The 22,938-nt window shown below is 38.0% G+C and overlaps 1 protein-coding gene across 1 annotated transcript in view; it reads left to right on the top strand.

Annotated features, from left to right (window-relative positions):
* MCMDC2 (minichromosome maintenance domain containing 2) overlaps nucleotides 1-22,938 on the top strand; it is a 41,108-nt gene that overhangs the window by 15,155 nt on the left and 3,015 nt on the right. The window contains exons 9-13 of the mRNA XM_027561105.1: nucleotides 3,132-3,337; nucleotides 6,545-6,711; nucleotides 7,214-7,393; nucleotides 11,255-11,397; nucleotides 17,912-18,021. Coding sequence (XP_027416906.1) covers nucleotides 3,132-3,337; nucleotides 6,545-6,711; nucleotides 7,214-7,393; nucleotides 11,255-11,397; nucleotides 17,912-18,021 — 806 coding nt within the window. The remainder of the gene's footprint in view (nucleotides 1-3,131; nucleotides 3,338-6,544; nucleotides 6,712-7,213; nucleotides 7,394-11,254; nucleotides 11,398-17,911; nucleotides 18,022-22,938) is intronic.

Below are 22,938 nucleotides of genomic sequence, written 5' to 3' on the forward strand. Positions count from 1 at the left end.
GAGAACTCAGCAGTGGCCACAGGACTGGAAAAAGTCAATTTTCATTCCAATCCCAAAGAAAGGCAATGCCAAAGAATGCTCAAACTACCGCACAATTGCACTCATCTCATGCTAGTAAAGTAATGCTCAAAATTCTCCAAGCCAGGCTTCAGCAATACGTGAAGCGTGAACTTCCAGATGTTCAAGCTGGTTTTAGAAAAGGCAGAGGAACTCTCTTGCTTTTTCGATGATCCATCGGATGTTGGCAATTTGATCTCTGGTTCCTCTGCCTTTTCTAAAACCAGCTTGAACATCTGGAAGTTCACGCTTCATGTATTGCTGAAGCCTGGCTTGGAGAACATCCAATGGATCATGGAAAAAGCAAGAGAGTTCCAGAAAAACATCTATTTCTGCTTTATTGACTATGGCAAAGCCTTTGATTGTGTGGATCACAATAAACTGTGGAAAATTCTGAAAGAGATTGGAATACCAGACCACCTGACCTGCCTCTTGAGAAACCTGTATGCAGGTCAGGAAGCAACAGTTAGAACTGGACACGGAATAACAGACTGCTTCCAAATAGCAAAAGGAGTGCATCAAGGCTGTATATTGTCACCCTGCTTCTTTAACTTATATGCAGAGTACATCATGAGAAATACTGGGCTGGATGAAGCACAAGCTGGAATCAAGATTGCCAGGAGAAATATCAGTAACCTCAGATATGCAGATGACACCACCCTTAATGGCAGAAAGTGAAGAAAAACTAAAGAGCCTGTTGATGAAAGTGAAAGAGGAGAGTGAAAAAGTTGGCTTAAAGCTCAACATTCAGAAAACGAAGATCATGGCATCCGGTCCCGTCACTTCATGGCAAATAGATGGAGAAACAGTGGAAACAGTGTCAGACTTTATTTTGGGGCTCCAAAATCACTGCAGATGGTGATTGCAGCCATGAAATTAAAAGACGCTTACTCCTTGGAAGGAAAGTTATGACCAACCTAGATAGCATATTGAAAAGCAGAGACATTACTTTGCCAACAAAGGTCCATCTTGTCAAGGCTATGGTTTTTCCAGTGGTCATGTATGGATGTGAGAGTTGGACTGTGAAGAAGGCTGAGTGCTGAAGAATTGATGCTTCTGAACTGTGGTGTTGGAGAAGACTCTTGAGAATCCCTTGGACTGCAAGGAGATCCAACCAGTCCATCCTAAAGGAAATCAGTCCTGAATATTCATTGGAGGGACTGATGCTGAAGCTGAAAGTCCAATACTTTGGCCACCTGATGCAAAGAACTGACTTATTGGAAAAGACCCTGATGCTGGGGAAGATTGAAGGCAGGACGAGAAGGGGAAGACAGAGTCTGAGATGGCTGGATGGCATCACCAACTCAATGGGCATGCTTTTGAGTAAACTCCAGGCATTGGTGATGGACAGGGAGGCCTGGTGTGGTGCAGTCTGTGGGGTTGCAGAGAGTCAGTCACGACTGAGCAACTGAACTGAACTGAACTGAACTCTACTGATGCTGTTAAAGTGGTAGTGCTTTGTTAATTTTATTTTTAAGTATTTGCTTTGAATATATTAGAGATAGCGTTGATTTTTGTATTTGTGTCTTATTCTCTGTGACCTTATATCAGTAGTTCAAAAACTTCCTCAGTTAATTTTGATGATTTGCCAATTTTGAGTCCCATTGTTCCATATGGTTAGGTTCTCAGCCTGCCTGCCTGTTAGAATCATCTAGAAAAATATTTTTTAAAATATTTATGCCTGTGGCTCACCCCCAAAGATTATAATTTATATTGTGTGGAGTATGGCTTAGCATTGGAATTTTTTAAAGACCCCAAGCAATTTTTTTGTTAAAGTATCTTAGAATAATAACCTTTAGGCCCATCTATGTTTTCACAAATGTCAAGATTTCATTGTTTTTATGGCTGAGTAATATTCCATTATATATATGTATATATACACACCACATCTATCCACTCATCTATTGATGGACACTTAGATTGTTTCTATATCTTGGCTATTGTAAATAATGCTGAAATGAACATGGAGGTGCATATATCTTTTCCAATTAATGTTTTTGTTTTCTTTGGATTAATGCCCAGAAGTGGAATTGCTGGATCATATGATAACTCTGTTGAGGAATTTCCACACTGTTCTCCATAAAAAGCTATATCAATATATATTCCTACCAACAGTGCATAAGGGGTCCCTTTATTCACATTCTTGCCAACAATTGGTTTTTGGGTTTGTGTGTGTTTGATAACTGTCATTCTGATAGGTGTGTTGTGATATCTCATTGTGTTTTTGATTTGCATTCCCCTGATGATTTTTTACGTTGACCATCTTTTCACATGACTGTTGACTCCCCAGGTGATTTTAAAGTGAACTAGGGTTGAGAACTGCTGCCCTTGCAAATTTAGACTTGCAAATTTTCCTTCTACATCTTACCCATTTTACATATCTTCAAATTAACATCTGAATTCCCTGGAATGACACATATTCTAGACATTTTATAGTGTCTTACCTGTCCATTCTTAAGAGATCTGCTTCACCCTCTTTTGCATTGTATGTGTGTGTCTGGTCATCATAGTAGATCGCACCAGCAAGCTATGATTTCTGCAGCAAGGATTTAAAAGCTAAGCTAAGTTAATCATATTCTTTTCTTATAATTTAAACTTGAGAAATGAAGAGGCTTGAGGCAATTGGCAAAGATATTAGAAAGCAACAGGATGTATCAAGAGTTATGTTGATACATAGGTAGCAGGGGTAGTCATGATGGACTATTTGCAAAACCTAAATGCAGAAGTTTTGAAAAATGAAAGAAAGCAGGGCATCAAAAGAGAAAGCCTTGGTTCAAATGTCATCTCTCTATAGCTTTCTCTGATTTTTTTCCAGGAAGAAATAAATCTTTTATGGATGTCCTCACAGCATTATTTTAGTACTCATCATATCGTATTTTACTTTTTTGTTTTCATCTCTCTAAGGTGTGAGCTTTCCAAGTTGAGGACCAAATCTCATATATGTTTTTATCCCTAGCACTAGTGCTCAATAAACATTAAATCAAATTAAATCTAATTGTATAGCTATTATACATTATGACTTCTGAAAATCAAATATTAAATAGTAGTAATTAATGATTTATTTTTCCCCTTAGGCTTTTGAATTTTAGTATAAGCCTTGTGCCCCGTGGTATACGTCATTCAGTCTCTACTGAAATTTTCCCTACTGTATCCAGGAATAAGTATGGAACTGGAGCAGTTAGCATTCAAGCTGGCAGTGCTTTGCTAGCTAAAGGTGGTATCTGCTTTATAGGAGACTTGGCTTCACACAAAAAAGATAAACTTGAACAGCTCCAGTCAGGTAAACAATATTTCTTCAAATTAATTTTTACCTATTTAACTTTTCCATCAGTGTCATGGAGTTGAGTGTGCTAAATCACTTCAGTCATGTTTGACTCTATGAGACCCTATGGACTGTAGCCCTCCAGGCTTCTCTGTCCACGGGATTCTCCAGGCAAGAATACTAGAGTGGGTTACTGTGCCCTCCTTCAGGGGATCTTCCCGACCCAGTGATCGAACCCAGGTTTCCTGTATTGCAGGCGATTCTTTACCTATCTGAACCACCAGGGAAGCCTAGGACTTACCTAACAATAGAGATTATATTGTACAGATTTTAGAAATAGAGAAATTATATTAAATGACACTTCTCATTTTACCTTGATAAATAAAAACAGGAATTTAATGTGTAAATGTACTGTTTAAGCCTTTGCTCTCAGTTGTAATACATGAATTTGTATTAGTTAGAGTTAGTTGCTCAGTTGTATACAACTCTTTGTGACCCCATGGACTGTAGCCCACCAGGCTTTGTTCATGGAATTCACCAGGCAAGAATACTGGAGTGGGTTGCCTTGCCTTCCAGATTTATTTCCTCTTCTTGTGTTATTGCACTAGTTAGGACATTCAAGATGATGTTGAAAAACAGTGGTGAAAAGGAACATCATGATCTTGTCTTGTTCCTGATCTTAATAGGAAAGTTTCAAGTTTCTCACCATCATGTATGATGTCAGTTGTAGGTTTTTTGATGAAGTTCTTTTTCAAGTTGAAGGAGTTCCCTTCTATTCTTAATCTACCAGGAGTTTTTAAATAAAGGGTGTTGAATTTTACCAAATGCTTTTTCTGCATCTATTGACATGATAATGTGATTTTTCTTCTGTAGCCTGTTAATATTATAGGGATTACATTAATTGACTTTCAAATGTTGAACTAGCTTTGCATACCTAACATAAATTTTACTGGCTGTGATATATACTTATTTTTATACATCATTGAATTAATCTGCAATATTTTGTTGAGAATTTTTGCCTGTGTATTCATAAGAGCTATTGGTCTGTAGTTTTCTTGTTATATCTTTTATCTGATTTTGGTATTAGGATAATGCTATTTGAGCCAGATTTGTAACTAACAAGGATATGGAAAAATAAGTATTGGGCAAAGAAAAGTTAGGACCTTGAATTCCTGGCATGCCAGCAAGCACGTGCAGCAATACACAGGAGACATACATATTGCCTCTGCCTGCAAAAATAGACTCACACTCATATGTTCAACTGATTTTTGATCACAACATCAAAACAATGGGGAAAATGGGGAAAGTTTTTTCAACAAATGATGATGGAACATCTGGAAAAGAATTAATATTTGTTCATACCTCACAACTATACACAATAATTACAGATGAATCATAAACCTAGATGTAAAAACTTAAATTATAAGGCTACTAGAAGAAAACATGAGAAATCTTTATGACTTAAGAGTATGTTGTGTGCATGCTCAGTCATATCTGACTCTGTGACCCCATGGACTGTAGCTCGCCAAGCTCCTCTGTCCATGGGATTTTGCAGGCAAGAACACTGGCTGCTGCTGCTGCTAAGTCGCTTCAGTTGTGTCCAACTCTGTGCAACCCCACAGACGGCAGCCCATCAGGCTCCTCTGTCCCTGGGATTCTCCAGGCAAAAATACTGGAATGGGTTGCCATTTCCTTCTCCAACGCATGCATGCATGCTAAGTTGCTTCAGTTGTGTCTGACTCTGTGCAACCCCACGGACAGCAGCCCACCAGGCTCCTCTGTCCATGGGATTCTCTAGGCAAGAACACTGGAGTGGGTTTCCATTTCCTTCTCCAGAGGATCTTCCCTATCCAGGGATTGAACCGTGATCTCCTGCACCGCAGGCAGATTCTTTACCATTTGTGCCACCAGAGTAGGCAAAGATTTTTTGGACAAAACCCAGAAAGCAATTAACAGAAAATAATTGATGAATTGGACTTCATCAAAACTAAAAAGTTATACACATCAAAAGGCCATTTAAAAAGTGAGTAGGCAAATAAAGGAAAAGAAAATAATTGCAATACATATATTTGACATAGGACATATACCTAGAACATAGAAACAATTCCTACAGGTCAGTAATTTAAAAAACAAAATGTATGTGTTATGTTAGTCACTCAGTCATGTCCAACTCTTTGTGACCACGTGGACTATATATAGCCCACCAGGTTCCTCTGTCCATGGAATTATCCATGCAAAAATACTGGAGTGGGTTGCCATTCCCTTCTCCAGGGGATCTTAACAACCCAGGAATCAAACCTGAGTCTTCCACACTGCAGGCAGATTTTTTTACCCACTGAGCCACCAGGAACCTCCCACCCTCCACCCCACAAAAAAAAACCCTAAAGAACCAGATGCAAAATACCAGATTGTGTGTATTGTCTCACAATCTTATCCTCTTTCATTCTTGACTTAGATGATCTGCTTTCTTTTTTTCCCCACAGAAAAGAACATTGCTCCCACAGAGTCCATAAGACTGATCTATACATCAGTGTCTCTTTTGCTGTCTCGTACAGAGGGTTATTGTTACCATCTTTCTAAATTCCATATATATGCGTTAGTATACTGTATTATGGACTCTGTGGGAGAGGGAGAGGGTGGGGAGATTTGGGAGAATGGCATTGAAACATGTAGAATATGTATGAAACGAGTCGCCAGTCCAGGTTCGATGCACGATACTGGATGCTTGGGGCTGGTGCACTGGGACGACCCAGAGAGAGGGCATGGGGAGAGAGGAGGGAGGAGGGTTCAGGATGGGGAGCACGGGTATACCTGTGGCGGATTCATTTCGATATTTGGCAAAACTAATACAATATTGTAAAGTTTAAAAATAAAATTAAAAAAAAAAAGAACATTGCTTAATTTCAGCCTCCTTTGTAACCTGCATGATACGACCAGTCTCCTTACCCTCTGCCTATTCATTCCAGTCCACAATTCTAGCTTCATGCTTTGGACTAATGGTTCTCATCATCAGGGGATACAGAAACATTCAAATATTTTTCTTGCCTTATTCTTTTTATGGCAAATCCTCTAATTTAGCCATATCCTGCAAAACCATGAAGTTTTCCTGTATCTTTGCTATCCAAAATTTAAGTCATAAAATTCATTATAATAATATTTATTAATTTGTAGCTATATTGACCAAAGTGAACTTAAGTAACAAATGGATAATGTCTCTTGACTTAGCTGTGGAAAGTAGAAGCATCACAGTCTACATCTCGGGAAAGAAGTTTGGGGATGATGTGGATCAACAAATGACTTTTCCAGTTCAGTGCAGTTTTTGGTCTTTTCTTGATATGGATTCACCTTCAAGGAGAAATATACAGAAAACCAATATGCTAATTGGTCAGATGGTAAAGTATATGTGTATTTTATTGTTAGAATATTGTTCAAGGAATTTAGTCATGGATTTTAGTCTCAATTTTTTAATAACAATTTAATGTTTTATTTCTGTGCTTACTTTCTGTCTTACTCAGATCCTGGAACTAAATAATGACACAGTTGTTTGCAATTTTTCATTTTTTAGTCATAGAAAGCAGGTATCAGCTCACTAGAAATTATTATTTGAGTAGGTAGTGGGGGAGGTTTTCATGAATAATGTGTAAGAAAATACTCAATAAAGAGCATTTTAAAAAATTTGTTACCGAAAAGATCCCATGCTATTTGGGAATCACTTTAAATGAAGTATTATTTATAATTATTATTTAAATTATTAATATAATTATATCACTATAGTGTTAATTACATTAAATTATGAAATAATAAATTAATAATTATTTTATTTTGTTATTATTTAAAGTGTTTGTGAAAATGCCAGTGTTTAATATTTACCTTCTACATTTTTGTTTGATGTAGGATTGCAGTTTAATTCCAGCTAATCTTGTAGAGGCATTTGCATTATTGATTAACTGCAGTGAATCATCTCCTTGCCACCCACTTCTTCCAACTGTGCAACATACTTTAAAGAAAGCCATTGATCCTGAAGGGCTGCTTTATTTAGCTTCTAAACAGTTCACAACTGAAGATTTTGAAAAGGTAAAGGTGGAAAAAATGAGTGCCATGAATATTTGTGCTGCTGCTGCTAAGTCGCTTCAGTCGTGTCTGACTCTGTGCGACCCATAGACGGCAGCCCACCAGGCTTTCCGTCCCTGGGATTCTCCAGGCAAGAACACTGGGGTGGGTTGCCATTTCCTTCTCCAATGCATGAAAGTGAAAAGTGAAAGTGAAGTCGCTCAGTCATGTCTGACTCTAGCGACCCCATGGACTGCAGCCTACCAGGCTCCTCCGTCCATGGGATTTTCTAGGCAAAAGTACTGGAGTGGGGTGCCATTGCCTTCTCCAATATTTGTGCTAATGTTTCTCAATTTAAATAAAACTCCCTTTGAACATTCAGTTTTCCTTATTTAGAATTTTCTTTTATTTCAGTTTGCTTTCAGCTTTTAAGAATTTTAAGGACATTGTATAGAAAATATTTTAGATTAGTTAAATTAAAAGCTATAAGGACATAGATATTAAAATGTTGAGTTTATTCTTTGAATCACTAATCAGATCACCATGGTTTATCTTTCCATTAAAACATTCAAAATAGAATATTTTTATAAAACATTATGATGAGAGGCTTTCTAGATACACAGTTTTTTACATTTTACAGACTATTCAAAGGGAATAGTTCTGACTATAGGGAGTATCTATCATGACTCACAAACCCATTTATTTTAATGTCTTGACCTGAAAACATGTGTGGCATGTTCAGAGAACCTGAAAGTTGGATGATGCAAATTTAGTAATGACTCTCATAGCTATTAAAGGTACTCAAGTATTTACAAGTGAAGCCCTTTTAATATTAACTGTTGAGAAATCTGTCCACAATAGAGTTAAAGTGTCTGTGTAGGATAGCTAAATGGCCTGTAACATTGGGAAGCGGGAATCCACAGGTCAGTAAATTTTTTGTTCATACCTGCCTTTTTTTTGTAGCCCAAATTGCATGGATAAAAGGTTGAAAGGTGGAGTTTATTCACATAGATTAAAACAGAAAAAGAACAATATTTACTATAAAATAAGGTCTTTTCATTTGTTTTAGTGTGTATAAAAAAAAGCAATTAGTCTTTAGGAACTGGAGTACTAAATGATATAGACATGCTAATAACCTGGAAAAATTTTTGCCCAGTCTTTCCCTGAAAAACAACAAAAAAAAAGTCTATGGATTTATTAGTCAGGCATTTACTGAGTATTTAATATTGATGAGCCTCTTTCTGTTCTTTTATATTCTCCTAGAAATGTTCATTTTTCTTCCTTAGTTTATCATTTAATTGAGATATATGAAACAAGGGACAATTTAAAGCTGTGTTAGGTGGTGCTGACTATAAGTATTGCATGACTTCAGAAAGGAAGGTATCAAGTAGAATGCAAGAGTTAGGAATAACCCAAAAGGTGGTGAGACTTTAGTTGGGCCTTAAGAAAAGGTAAGATTTAAATTACCCTCCAATTAAAGCTAAATTTTACAAAAAGGAAAAAAAGAAAACAAAAGGTAAGATTTAAATGACAGGAAGGATGGACATTAAAAAAAAAAAAACAGCTAAAAATAAGAGCAAAGACATAAAAGTAGAGATGAGTACACATAGAAAACTATGAGAAGACCTGTCAACTGGAGCAAAAATTATATTATATAGTCATCAAGATTAGGCAACTGTTGAAGAAGTTGATAACTGGAGGCCAGTGCTGGCTCCCAGTGCTACATTCCCAATAGCAGAGACAACAGGTCTTTTATGAAGGGGGATGTGGTTGTCTTATCACTGTGACCCCATAGCATAAAGCCTAGAGAGAGCTATCAACGTTATTGATAGTATTGTTCTGTTCTGAAGGCCTGGAGGGAATTGTGGAATGTAAGAAAAATAAAGACAGGGCATATCCAACCCAGGACATATCTAGATCTTTTTTTTTTTTTAATTTAAATTTTATTTTATTTTTAAACTTTACAATATTGTATTAGTTTTGCCAAATATCAAAATGAATCCGCCACAGGTATACCCGTGTTCCCCATCCTGAACCCTCCTCCCTCCTCCCTCCCCATACCCTCCCTCTGGGTCGTCCCAGTGCACTAGCCCCAAGCATCCAGTATCGTGCATCGAACCTGGACTGGCGACTCGTCTCATACATGATATTATACATGTTTCAATGCTATTTTCCCAAATCTCCCCACCCTCTCCCTCTCCCACAGAGTCCATAAGACTGATCTATACATCAGTGTCTCTTTTGCTGTCTCGTACACAGGGTCATTGTTACCATCTTTCTAAATTCCATATATATGCGTTAGAATACTGTATTGGTGTTTTTCTTTCTGGCTTACTTCACTCTATATAATAGGCTCCAGTTTCATCCACCTCATTAGAACTGATTCAAATGTATTCTTTTTAATGGCTGAGTAATACTCCATTGTGTATATGTACCACAGCTTTCTTATCCATTCATCTGCTGATGGGCATCTAGGTTGCTTCCATGTCCTGGCTATTATACACAGTGCTGCGATGAACATTGGGGTACACGTGTCTCTTTCCCTTCTGGTTTCCTCAGTGTGTATGCCCAGCAGTGGGATTGCTGGGCTGCTGCACAACAAAGGAAACTATTAGCAAGGTGAAAAGGCAGCCTTCAGAATGGGAGAAAATAATAGCAAATGAAGCAATGGACAAACAACTAATCTCAAAAATATACAAGCAACTCCTACAGCTCAACTCCAGAAAAATAAATGACCCAATCAAAAAATGGGCCAAAGAACTAAATAGACATTTCTCCAAAAAAGACATACAGATGGCTAACAAACACATGAAAAGATGCTCAACATCACTCATTATCAGAGAAATGCAAATCAAAACCACTATGAGGTACCATTTCATGCCAGTCAGAATGGCTGCAATCCATAAGTCTACAAGCAATAAATGCTGGAGAGGGTGTGGAGAAAAGGGAACTCTCTTACACTGTTGGTGGGAATGCAAACTAGTACAGCCACTATGGAGAACAGTGTGGAGATTCCTTAAAAAACTGGAAATAGAACTGCCATATCTAGATCTTTTTAAAAAGTTATATTTAAAATACAGATATAATAGTTAATAGCAACTTTATTATGGGTGGTTTTTCTCTTTTGTTTCCTCCTCTTGTTTTTCTGGTTTTACAACTCACAGAAACAAAAGAAATGGTGAATGGTGAAAAGTCTGGAAATGGTGTCATAGAATAAGGACTTGAGGAACTGGGAATTAACTGTGGTGGATTCATTTTGATATTTGGCAAAACTAATACAATTATGTAAAGTTTAAAAATAAAATAAAAAAAAAAAAAAAGAAAGAAAGCACAAAACTCAGAGAAAACAGTGATAATCATTAAGTTGAAGGCTTATTTTCTACCCAAAATCTTTCTGAGTCTTCAAGGCCTGTTTTCATAGTAGTTAACACAGTACTTCCCACATCGCTGGTCTTTAGATGTGTTTTTTAAAAGGAAGGAAGAAGGCCAATGAGAGAAAGTTTTCTAGAAATAAACTGTCAGAGAATTAAGACTATTCAAAGGGAAATGAGATTCTGAGGGGAGCTGTCTCCCACTAGAAGGCTCTGAGTAAGCCTTTATTCCACTGGAAGCAAAGAGTTGATAGTCATTCAAATACATTGCACAGAACATTTCTGTACTAAGAGGGAAGAAGAGGTTATTCTAGGTAGACTGTAATATTCTTTGTAAGTATAAAATGATTTAAAGTGCTCAGTGGCTTTGGATGGCTCATATATTTAAATCAGTTTTGATATAAATAAAGTATGCAAACTTTAAAAAATAAAATGACCATATACTTTGGATTTTTGTAATATAGGTTCTCTTAATAAAGTTTGAATCTCTTGAATTTTCACACTTTCAATTTAGCTGCTTGCTTTTGCAAAAAATTTGAATGTCGAATTCAGCTTGGAGGCAGAAAGAATGATTCATGGCTATTACCTAGCAAGTCGCAGAATCAGAACAGATTCTATATGTGGATCAAAACTGTCAGCATCTGCATTAAAATATTTGTAAGTATGCAATTTTAAAATCATTATTGACTTTAAAAAATCTTTATTTACCTTTTTTTTTTGGCTGTGCTGGGTTCTCCTTGTGTGGGGTTTACTCTAGTTGCAGAGAGTGGGGGCTACTCTTTAGTTGAGGTACACAAGCTTCTCAATCCAGTGGCTTCTCTTCTTGTGGAGCATGCACTCAAGAGCTTATGGGCTTCAATAGCTGCGACGTGAAGGCTCAGTAGTTGTGGCTCCCTGGCTCTAGAGCACAGGCTCAGTAGTTGTGATCCAGAGGCTTACTTGCTGTGCCGCATGTGGGATCATCCTGGACCAGGGATCGAACCTGTATCTTCTGCATTGGCAGCCAAATTCTTTACCACTGAGCCACCAGGGAAGCCCCCTTTATTTACTTTTAAATGATGTGTATAATTAACTGTCTCACTTGTTTTTTGATTGCTGGGTGGTTGATTTACAATATACTTTGTTCCAAAAGAATTTAAGGTAACTTAATTATTTCTTCTGTTATAGCCTTACATCATTTGAACCTCCAACAATTTGTTTTCACTAAATTACTTTTTATTGGATACCTGGTATCAGGTACATCTGAAAAAAATGCACTGACTGAATTTTTTAATGCAAATGATTATTTTTTGTAAATGTGGTTCAGTTCAGTTCAGTTCACTTCAGTTCAGTTGTCACTCAGTCATGTCCGACTCTTTGAGACCCCATGGAGGCAGCACCCCAGGCCTCCCTACCCATCACCAACTCCCAGAGCTTACTCAAACTCATGTCCATTGAGTCAGTTGACTTTCTAGATATTTTATAGTTGAGCTTAGAAAAAAAAATTATGTTATTCTTTGTACTTTTAAACACTTTAGTACACTCAAGTACTATTGTTCCTTGAGAAGTTTTTTAAAACTAATTTTTATTATAAAAGTAAAGTATGGACATAGTGAAAGAAAAGTCTAAAATAATGAGTTAAGTCCCTTGCTAACCCTACCTGTGATTATCTCACTCCCTGGAGATGATCCCTGCTAAGAGGTTTTGTCTGTCCTTTCATAAATTACCCATTCAGATACTAGCATATACAAATATATAGTTTAAATATGTGATGTATATTAAGTACATATTTTATTTAAATGTTATATATTTTAGATTAATATGTTATTTAACATATTATATAAAAATATTTTTATAATACATAAATACATATGTAGCCATGTTGATATTCTCTTTTTGCCCAAATGGAATCATGCATACATATCATGATATCTTACTATCAACACATAAAGAATTACCTCATTCTGTTTTAATAGCTCCCTTACAGATTTACTGTGTTATGATGTGGCTATTCCATAATTTAAACAGTCCTCTGTTGATAGACCATTATTTCATTTGATATAGATTAATATGTAATCTCAACCCAAATTATGAAGTAGGACCAGGGGTAAAAACAATCTATTATATAAATAAATATCTTGTTATGACTGCAGTATAAAATAAGACAAGTGGAGGACTGATAGGAAATGTCAAGTGTAGGACTAAAAGAGATAAATATGTTTAGTTAATTTCCCCAACTCTGTCTTCATAGAACTAAAAAATTGCGACAGAAAGGGAAGGTAGAAATTAACTGTGATGTTTTAAAATGGCAAACAGAATTATATAATGCTGTTTTCTGAAGTAATATTTCAAATACTCAGAGCTTAAAGGTTTGAAAGCCCTATTATCTTATTTGCTTTTTCCTCTGTCTTGAAAAGATATTTTTAAACTCACATAGCCTCAGTTTACATTTGACTCTACTAATCCAAGAATAAGACAGAATTAAGTTTAATATGACAACTCTACCTTTTCCTCTTGTAGAAATAAATACTAGAGATGGAAATGGGTCTTATGAAATAGTCAAGTAAATGAAGCACTTCTCAGAAGAGTCATAAACCTTGACTTTTTCTCCCGCTTCTATAGACAGGTGCCTATTAACACCAGCCATGCTTAATCTGCCTGCAATGCAGCATACCCCAGTTCGATTCCTGGATCGGGAGATCTCCTGGAGAAGGGATAGGCTACCCACTCCAGTATTCTTGGGCTTCCCTTGTGGCTCAGCTGGTAAAGAATCCACCTGCAATGCAGGAGATCCCAGTTTGAGCCCTGGGTTGGGAAGATCCCCTGGAGAAGGGAAAGTCTACTCACTCCAGTATTCTTGGGCTTCCCTTGTGGCTCAGCTAGTAAAAATCCACCTGCAATGCGGGAGACCTGGGTTTGATCCCAGGGTTGAGAAGATCCCCTGGAGAAGGGAAAAGCTACCCTTTCCAGTATTCTGGCCTGGAGAATTCCATGGACTATATAATCCATGGGGTTCCAAAGGTTTGGACATGACTGAGTGACTTTCACTTTCATGCTTTTCTAGAGAAGTGGAGCTGAACAGTGCTCTTTGCTTTCCCTGAAAAACTATATATATATATATATATGTTCTGTCCTGGTCAAAATTTTTAGAAGAAGCTTGGGTGAGGACATCAGGAACATGATAATCAAATTTGTAAATAAGCAACTCTGGAGAGATCTTCACAGACTCAAATTATTATTTTAGTCTAGCAACAAGAAAATTAATAGGACAAATGTAATGTATGGACAGAGGTTCGTGACATTGTACAGGAGACAGGGATCAATACCATCCTCATGGAAAAGAAATGCAAAAAAGCAAAATGGCTGTCTGAGGAGGCCTTACAAATAGCTGTGAAAAGAAGAGAAGTGAAAAGCAAAGGAGAAAAGGAAAGATATAAGCATCTGAATGCAGAGTTCCAAAGAATAGCAAGGAGAGATAGAAAGCCTTCCTCAGCGATCAATGCAAAGAAATAGAGGAAAACAACAGAATGGGAAAGACTAGAGATCTCTTCAAGAAAATTAGAGATACCAAGGGAACATTTCATGCAAAGATGGGCTCGATAAAGGACAGAAATGGTATGGACCTAACAGAAGCAGAAGATATTAAGAGATGGCAAGAATACACAGAAGAACCGTACAAAAAAGATCTTCATGACCCAGATAATCACGATGGTGTGATCACTGACCTAGAGCCAGACATCTTGGAATGTGAAGTCAAGTGGGCCTTTGAAAGCATCACTACAAACAAAGCTAGTGGAGGTGATGGAATTCCAGTTGAGCTATTTCAAATCCTGAAAGATTTGGAAAACTCGGCAGTGGCCACAGGACTGGAAAAGTTCAGTTTTCATTCCAATCCCAAAGAAAGGCAATACCAAAGAATGCTCAAACTATCGCACAATCGCACTCATCTCACCCCACTCCAGTACTCTTGCCTGGAAAATCCCATGGACAGAGGAGCCTGGTAGGCTCCAGTCCATGGGGTCTCTAAGAGTCGGGCACGACTGAGCGACTTCACTTTCAATTTTCACTTTCATGTATTGGAGAAGGAAATGGCAACCCACTCCAGTATTCTTGCCTGGAGAATCCCGGGGACAGAGGAGCCTAGTGGGCTGCTGTCTATGGGGTTGCACAGAGTCGGACACGACTGAAGCGACTTAGCAGCAGCAGCAGCAGCATACGCTAGTAAAGTAATGCTCAAAATTCTCCAAGCCAGGCTTCAGCAATATGTGAATCATGAACTTCCAGATGTTCAAGCTGGTTTTAGAAAAGGCGGAGGAACCAGAGATTAAATTGCCAACATCCGCTGGATCATTGAAAAAGCCAGAGAGTTCCAAAAAAACCCCATCTATTTCTGCTTTATTGACTATGCCAAAGCCTTTGACTGTGCGGACCACAATAAATTGTGGAAAATTCTGAAAGAGATAGGAATACCAGACCACTTGACCTGCCTCTTGAGAAACCTATATGTAGGTCAGGAAGCAACAGTTAGAACATGGAACAACAGACTGGTTCCAAATAGGAAAAGGGGTACATCAAGGCTGTATATTGTCACCCTACTTATTTAACTTATATGCAGAATACATCATGAGAAATATTGGGCTGGGTGAAGCACAAGCTGGAATCAAGATTGCCGGGAGAAATATCAATAACCTCAGATAAGCAGATGACACCACCCTTATGGCAGAAAGTGAAGAAGAACCAAAAAGCCTGTTGATGAAAGTCAAAGAGGAGAGTGAAAAAGTTGGCTTAAAGCTCAACATTCAGAAAATGAAGATCATGGCATCTGGCCCCATCACTTCATGGCAGATAGATGGGGAAACAGTGTAAGCGGTGTCAGACTTTATTTTTGGGGGCTCCAAAATCACTGCAGATGGTGACTGCAGCCATGAAATTAAAAGACGCTTACTCCTTGGAAGGAAAGTTATGACCAACCTAGATAGCATATTGAAAAGCAGAGACATTACTTTGCCAACAAAGGTCCATCTAGTCAAGGCTATGGTTTTTCCAGTGGTCATGTATGGCTGTGAGAGTTGAACTGTGAAGAAGGCTGAGCGCCAAAGAATTGATGCTTTTGAACTGTGGTATTGGAGAAGACTCTTGAGAGGCCCTTGGACTGCAAGGTGATCCAACCAGTCCATCCTAAAGGAGATCAGTCCTGGGTGTTCATTGGAAGGACTGATGCTGAAGTTGAAACTCCAATACTTTGGCCACCTCATGAGAAGAGTTGACTCATTGGAAAAGACCCTGATGCTGGGAGGGATTGGGGGCAGGAGGAGAAGGGGACGACAGAGGATGAGATGGCTGGATGGCATCACTGACTCGATGGACATGAGTTTGAGTGAACTCTGGGAGTTGGTGATGGACAGGGAGGCCTGGCTTGCTGTGATTCATGGGGTTGCAAAGAGTCAGACACGACTGAGCGACTGAACTGAACTGAAGGTCTTTAATTAGGTCCCAACCTCCCTGATACATGTGTGAATGCATGGGAAAGGGGTGATCTGCCTTAATATGAAAAAGATTTGAGATTTCATATTTTTATGTCTAATATGAATAAGTAATGTAATAGGGCCGTAAATAATACTGTGATTTGGGGTTGTATTAATAGAACATAGTATCAAGAGTGAGAAAATGCTAATTCTGCCCCAAGTCTTCTCTACTGATCAAATCACACCTTAGTACTGTACTGAAATGGAATATTAACCAAATTTGGTCACAAGAAGAACAGCCAGGATGATAAAGGGCATGAAAATCATGTCACATGACATATTAAAAGAACTAAGAGGGACTTCCCTGGTGGTCCAGTGGTTAAAACCGTACACTTCCAAAGCAGGGGGTGCAGGTTTCTTGGTCAGGGAACTAAGATCCTGTATGCTGTGGAATGTGGCCAAAGAAAAATAGAACTAGGAATATTTATCTTGGAAAAAATAAACTAAGGAGCAACTAGAAAAGTTGTCTTTGAATATCTGAAGAGCTGTCTCATTTAAGAAGTGTTAGATTTGTTTTGAAATCCCAGAGGACAAAACAGGGACCAGTGGGTGTAAATTGCAGTGAAACCAATTTCAGTTTACATTTATATAAGCTTTGTGGGTGAGTCCCCAAATTTTCAAATGCGTTATTTGAAATCACAATAACCCTATTAATTTTTATTATCCCCATTTTATAGCAGAGCTTCAAAAAAATCTCAGAAATTAAATGATTCATACAAACTCACACAGCTAGTAAATTTCTAGAGACATAGTTCAGATTTTCTGATTCCTACATCCAACAATCATTCAAGTGCCTTGCTGCTGCTGCTGCTGCTGCTGCTGCTGCTAAATCGCTTCAGTCATGTCCCACTCTGTGCAACCCCATAGACGGCAGCCCACCAGGCTTCCCCATCCCTGGGATTCTCCAGGCAAGAACACTGGAGAATGTTCAGTGTTCTGAACTGGGTTGCCATTTCCTTCTCCAATGCATGAAAGTGAAAAGTGAAAGTGAAGTCGCTCAGTTGCGTCCGACTCTAGCAACACCATGGACTGGAGCCCAGGCTCCTCCGTCCATGGGATTTTCCAGGCAAAAGTACTGGAGTGGGGTGCCATTGCCTTCTCCGTCAAGTGCCTTAAGGCTAGCTTAAAAATAATAAAGGAATGGATTGCTTCCCGATTCTGAGTGAATCCTAGGGTAAGTTCAAAAGAGGTCAAATAATAAGTATCCTGGGATGCTGTATAGAAAATTCAGTTATCTGATGGGATGTTGTAATTTGCTCTCTAAAATCTCTTCCAACACAGAAATTTCAAGATTCTATGAGGACTTCCAGTGGGTTAAGAACTGGGAGAAAAGACCAAGCACGTGTCTATAAGAGATACTTAGTTAATTTTCTAGCTGTGTATTTAACTGAACAGAACTTAGGGAGGGTAATGTGTAGAATAATAAAGAAAAACCAGGATAAAAGACAATTCTCTGATAACAAATCAGGAGACTTCCTCATTCTGAAACAGTCTATTCAACTTGGTAGGAAAAAAATGCTTTGTAAAGAAACTAAAACTGTTTTAAAAATAAGAATATGCTGATCTTTAAGGGTGGCTTATATTCACACATATCTTGTTTTTTTCCTGCCAAAATATATATTCTTTATAATATCAGCATATTTTGATTGGCCTCAATTTTCTTTTAGAGTTTCCCTATCTGAAGCCCATGCTCGACTGAACTTAAGGAATAAAGTGCTTAAAGAAGATGTACTAATTGCAGCCTTATTATTTGAAACATCTCTAACACTGAAATATGGTAATCTATTAAGTTATTAATGATCACTACAAATTATATTTAAACTTAAATATTCTTAATCTGTTAAGATGTTCCATATATATTAAATATTATTTTAAAGAATAATAAATTTCTACAAGATAAGTCCAGTTTGAATTTAAACATTTAATTATTGTTTACAGGTCGTATCATTATTTGATATTAATTTCCTAATTGTCCATGGTTATTCCTATACTTTAACTTTTGCATTGCTTAGAAAATTCTGAAAAAAAAGTACTTAGTATGATGCATGAAATGATTTTAAATTTATCTTCCTTTTAAATTATCATGCAACATATAATTGTCAAGCAAATACCCTACAGTGGAATTAGACACTAAGCCAAAAAAAATATGATCAACTTGTATCACCACCTTTTCTGAATTACTAGTTATAATACTGTGACTATAGCATTTAATTATCTGAAATCAAAGAAGCTTATTATGGTTTTGCTAATAAAAATATAAAAAGAGCTGTTAAAGGTGAGAGTAAAGAGAATTATCCTTACAAAGTTCTTTTTGAATTATTCAGCTCAGTTCAGTCGCTCAGTTGTGTCTGACTCTTTGCGACCCCATGGATGGCAGCACTCCAGGTCTCCCTGTCCATCACCAACTCCTGGAATTTACCCAAACTCATGTCCATTGAGTCAGTGATGCCATCCAACCATCTCATCCTGTCGTCCCCTTCTCTTCCTGCCTTCAATCTTTCCCAGCATCAGAGTCTTTTCAAATGAGTCAGCTCTTTGCATCAGGTGGCCAAAGTATGGGAGTTTCAGCTTCACCATCAGTCCTTCCAATGAATATCCAGGACTAATCTCCTTTTGAATGGACTGGTTGGATCTCCTTGCAGTCCAAGGGACTCTCAAGAGTCTTCTCCAACACCACAGCTCAAAAGCATCAATTCTTCGGCGCTCAGCTTTCTTTATAGTCCAACTCTCATATCCATACATGACCACTGGAAAAACCATAGCCTTGACTAGACAGACTTGTTGACAAACGAATGTCTCTGCTTTTTAATATGCTATCTAGGTTGGTCATAACTTTCCTTCCAAGGAGTAAGCATCTTTTAATTTCGTGGCTGCAATCACCACCTGCAGTGATTTTGGAGCCCCCCCAAAAAAGTCAGCCACTGTTTCCACTGTTTCCCCATCTATTTGCCATGAAGTGATGGGACCAGATGCCATGATCTTAGTTTTCTGAATGTTGAGCTTTAAGCCAACTTTTTCACTCTCCTCTTTCACTTTCATCAACAGGCTCTTTAGTTCCTCTTCACTTCCTACCATAAGGGTGGTGTCATCTGCATATCTGAGGTTATTGATATTTCTCCTGGCAATCTTGATTCCAGCTTGTGCTTCACTCAGCCCAGTATTTCTCATGATGTACTCTGCATAGAAGTTAAATAAGCAGGGTGACAATATACAGCCCTGATGCACTCCTTTTCCTATTTGGAACCAGTCTGTTGCTCCATGTCCAGTTCTAACTGTTGCTTCCTGACCTGCATACAGGTTTCTCAAGAGGCAGGTCAGGTGGTCTGGTATTCCCATCTCTTGAAGAATTTTCCAGTTTATTGTGATCCGCACAGTCAAAAGCTTTGGCCTAGTCAATAAAGCAGAAATAGATGTTTCTCTGGAACTCTCTGGCTTTTTTGATGATCCAGTGGATATTGGCAATTTGAATTATTATGAGACATTAATTTTGATGAGATACACCATCCTTCAAACATTGGTTCTGCTAACATAACAATAAAACAGCCAGTTATTTTACCAGGAAAATGGTTTTTATTCAGGAGCAGGAAAGAATTGCAATTCAGGACATCGCAAATCTGGTAAAGCAAAGAAAAAGAAACTCTTCTATAGAGGAGAAAAACAGTTGGGAGGGTTGTAATAGAAAGTCCATTGGAGAAAACTGGGAGTTCCAAGTTTAGTGTCTTTTCATTAGCTACATTGTGACAGTCTCTCTTTGGCAGAAGCTGTTGCCAGGCAAGGAGAAAAATCTTTCAAATCTTCTTCCTCCTGCTGGTGGTACTAGAGTAGTGTCACTTCTTGCTGGAGATGCAAGGTTTGTTTCTTCCGGTTGGGATCTATATTGATGTTGAGAGGTACCTGTATGAGAGCTCCCCCTTCTGGTCTCACGACTCCAATTTAGTGAGATTTTTACTCTATTTTCAGTTCCAGCCCTGGGCAATGAAGTATTAACACCGACTTTTCTGTGTGTATATATTTAGTGTTTTAATTTGCTTCAGATTCAATTTATAATAATTTTTCACAGACATCCATTAGAACTTTGTTCTTATCTAAATCAAGAATTCTTAACCTAGGATCCATGGATACTGAGAGAGTCCTTAGGGGCTTGTGAATCCCTAAGCTACATGTGAATTTGTATATGTATTTGCTTTCTACCTTCTTGCTTAGGAAGAGGAATCATTAAGTTTTATGGAGTATGTCTTAGAGTTTCATGACCCTCAGAAAATGTTAATTATCATCCTGAATTAAGAACTTCCCTGGTGGCTCAGACAGTTAAGAGTCTGCCAGCAATGCAGGAGACCTGGGTTCAATCCTTGGGTCAGGAAGATTCCCTGGAGAAAGAAATGGCAACCCACTCCAGTATTCTTGCCTGGGAAATCCCATGGACAAAGGAGCCTGGCGGGCTACGGTCCATGAGGTTGCAAAGAGTCAGACATGATCAAGCAACTAACACATTCACTCACTGAAAATCATTTGTTCCCAACTAGCAATAAATAAGAATATGTATTTTTATTTGTAATTTGCTTTATCTTTACACTCTTATTCTATATTTTAAAATATACTTGATAAAATTTAAGACATTATGTACTATTAAGAAAAAATGCTGCCAATTTTACTAAGACAAACTATCACCATCAAAATGTTAAGACAAAACTAGATTTCAGTAAGAAGATAAAAATGTATGTTTTTGAATTTAGGAAATACGGTACTACAATGTTCAGGACTCCTGTCACTGAATATGGCTATTTTCACTTGATAACTTGATAACAAGACTTTATTGAAGCATTTAAGAAAGCTTTTGTTGAGGGAAATAAAGCTATGTGAAGTTTTTCCTCTAGTTACTTTTTGTTTCCATAATGAGTGTCAGTTAGGTATATTCTTTTTTAAGTCTTAAGCAAAATGATGTTAAGAAGTCCGTAAGTGTTAAAGATAGGAAAATAAGCCCTACTCAGCGATGTTTTTCTTGGATGAAAAAACCAATACCTGTGCTTGTGAACTGGATTTAGGAGTTGGGGCAGTGGGGAGAAGGAAGAATTAAAGAAAACTCTCAGGTTTCTGCCTTGAGCAATTGAGTGGATCATGTTGCCATTTACCAAGACTAGAAAGAAAGGCTTGGGTCCAGTTGTTGTTGTTGCTGTTCCATCCCTAAGTCAAGTCTGACTCTTGCAACCCCAGGGACTGTAGGATGCCAGGTTCCTCTGTCCTCCATTCTCTCTTGAAGTTTGCTCAGATTCATGTCCATTGAGTTGGTGATGCTATCTAACCATCTCATCCTTTGCTACCCCCTTCTCCTTTTGTCTTTAGTCTTTCCCAGCATCAGGGTCTTTTCCAATGAGCTGGCTCCTCATCAGGTGGCCAAAGTATTAGAGCTTCAGCAACAGTCCTTCCAGTAAATATTCAGGGTTGATTTCCTTTAGGACTGACTGGTTTGATTTCCTTGCAGTCCAAGGGACTCTCCAGAGTCTTCTCCAACACCACAATTTGAAAGCATCAATTATTTGGCACTCAGCCTTCTTTATGATCCAGCTCTCACATCTGTACCTGACTACTGGAAAAACCATAGCTTCAACTATATGGACCTTTGTTGGCAAAGTGGTGTCTCTGTTGTTTAATATGCTGTCTAGGTTTGTCACAGCTTTTTTCCCCAAAAAGCAAGCGTCTTTTAATTTCATGGCTACAGTTACCATCTGCAGTGATTTTGGAGCCCAAGAAAATAAAATCAGTCACTGCTTCCACTTTTCCCCCTTCTATTTGTCAGGAAGTGATGGGACTGGACGCCATGTACTTAGTTTTTTGAATGTTGACTTTCAAGCCAGCTTTTTGATTCTCCTCATCAAGAGGCTCTTTAGTTCCTCTTTGCTTTCTGCCATTAATGGTATCATCTGCATATCTGAGGTTATTGATATTTATCCCAGAAATTTCGATTCCAGCTTGTGAATCTTCCAGCCCAGCATTTCACATAATGTACTCTGCATAGAAGTTAAATAAGCAGAATGACAATATACAGCCTTGTTATACTCCTTTCCCAATTTTGCACCAGTCTGTTGTTTCATGTTCAGTTCTAACTGTTGCTTCTCAACCTGCATACAGGTTTCTCAGGAGGCAGGTCAAGTGGTCTGGTATTCCCATCTTTTTAAGAATTTTTCACAGTTTTTGTGATCCACACAAAGGCTTTAGCATAGTCAGTGAAGCAGAAATAGATGTTTTTTCTGGAACTCTCTTGCTTTTTTGATGATCCAGCAGATGTTGGCAATTTGATCTCTGGTTCCTCTACCTCTTCAAAACCCAGCTTGTTGGGTCAAGGGTGGAGAATCAAATTATAGGTACATGTTTAAGACATCCTAGAGAGATATCAATAGACAGATACAATAATCTGGGGTTTAGAAGAGAGTTTTAAACTAGAAATATAATTTACGTATCATCAGTACAGAGATGGTACTCAAAGCCATGGAGTGGATGAAATCACTGAGAGAGAGACTATACAGAGAACCACAGGACGCCTTTGAAGAATTCCAGTGTTTAGAAAAGGAGTTGAGGGGGAGGAGCTAACTCATGAGACTGAGAAGCAGTTGTATTAGAGAAGTCAAGAAAAAAGTCTTTCAATAAAGGAGTGGTCAACTGTATCATGTGTTGAGAATTTGAAGATCAGATTTGGCAT

This window comes from Bos indicus x Bos taurus, chromosome 14 (genome assembly GCF_003369695.1).
Source record: "Bos indicus x Bos taurus breed Angus x Brahman F1 hybrid chromosome 14, Bos_hybrid_MaternalHap_v2.0, whole genome shotgun sequence".
NCBI lineage: Eukaryota > Metazoa > Chordata > Mammalia > Artiodactyla > Bovidae > Bos > Bos indicus x Bos taurus.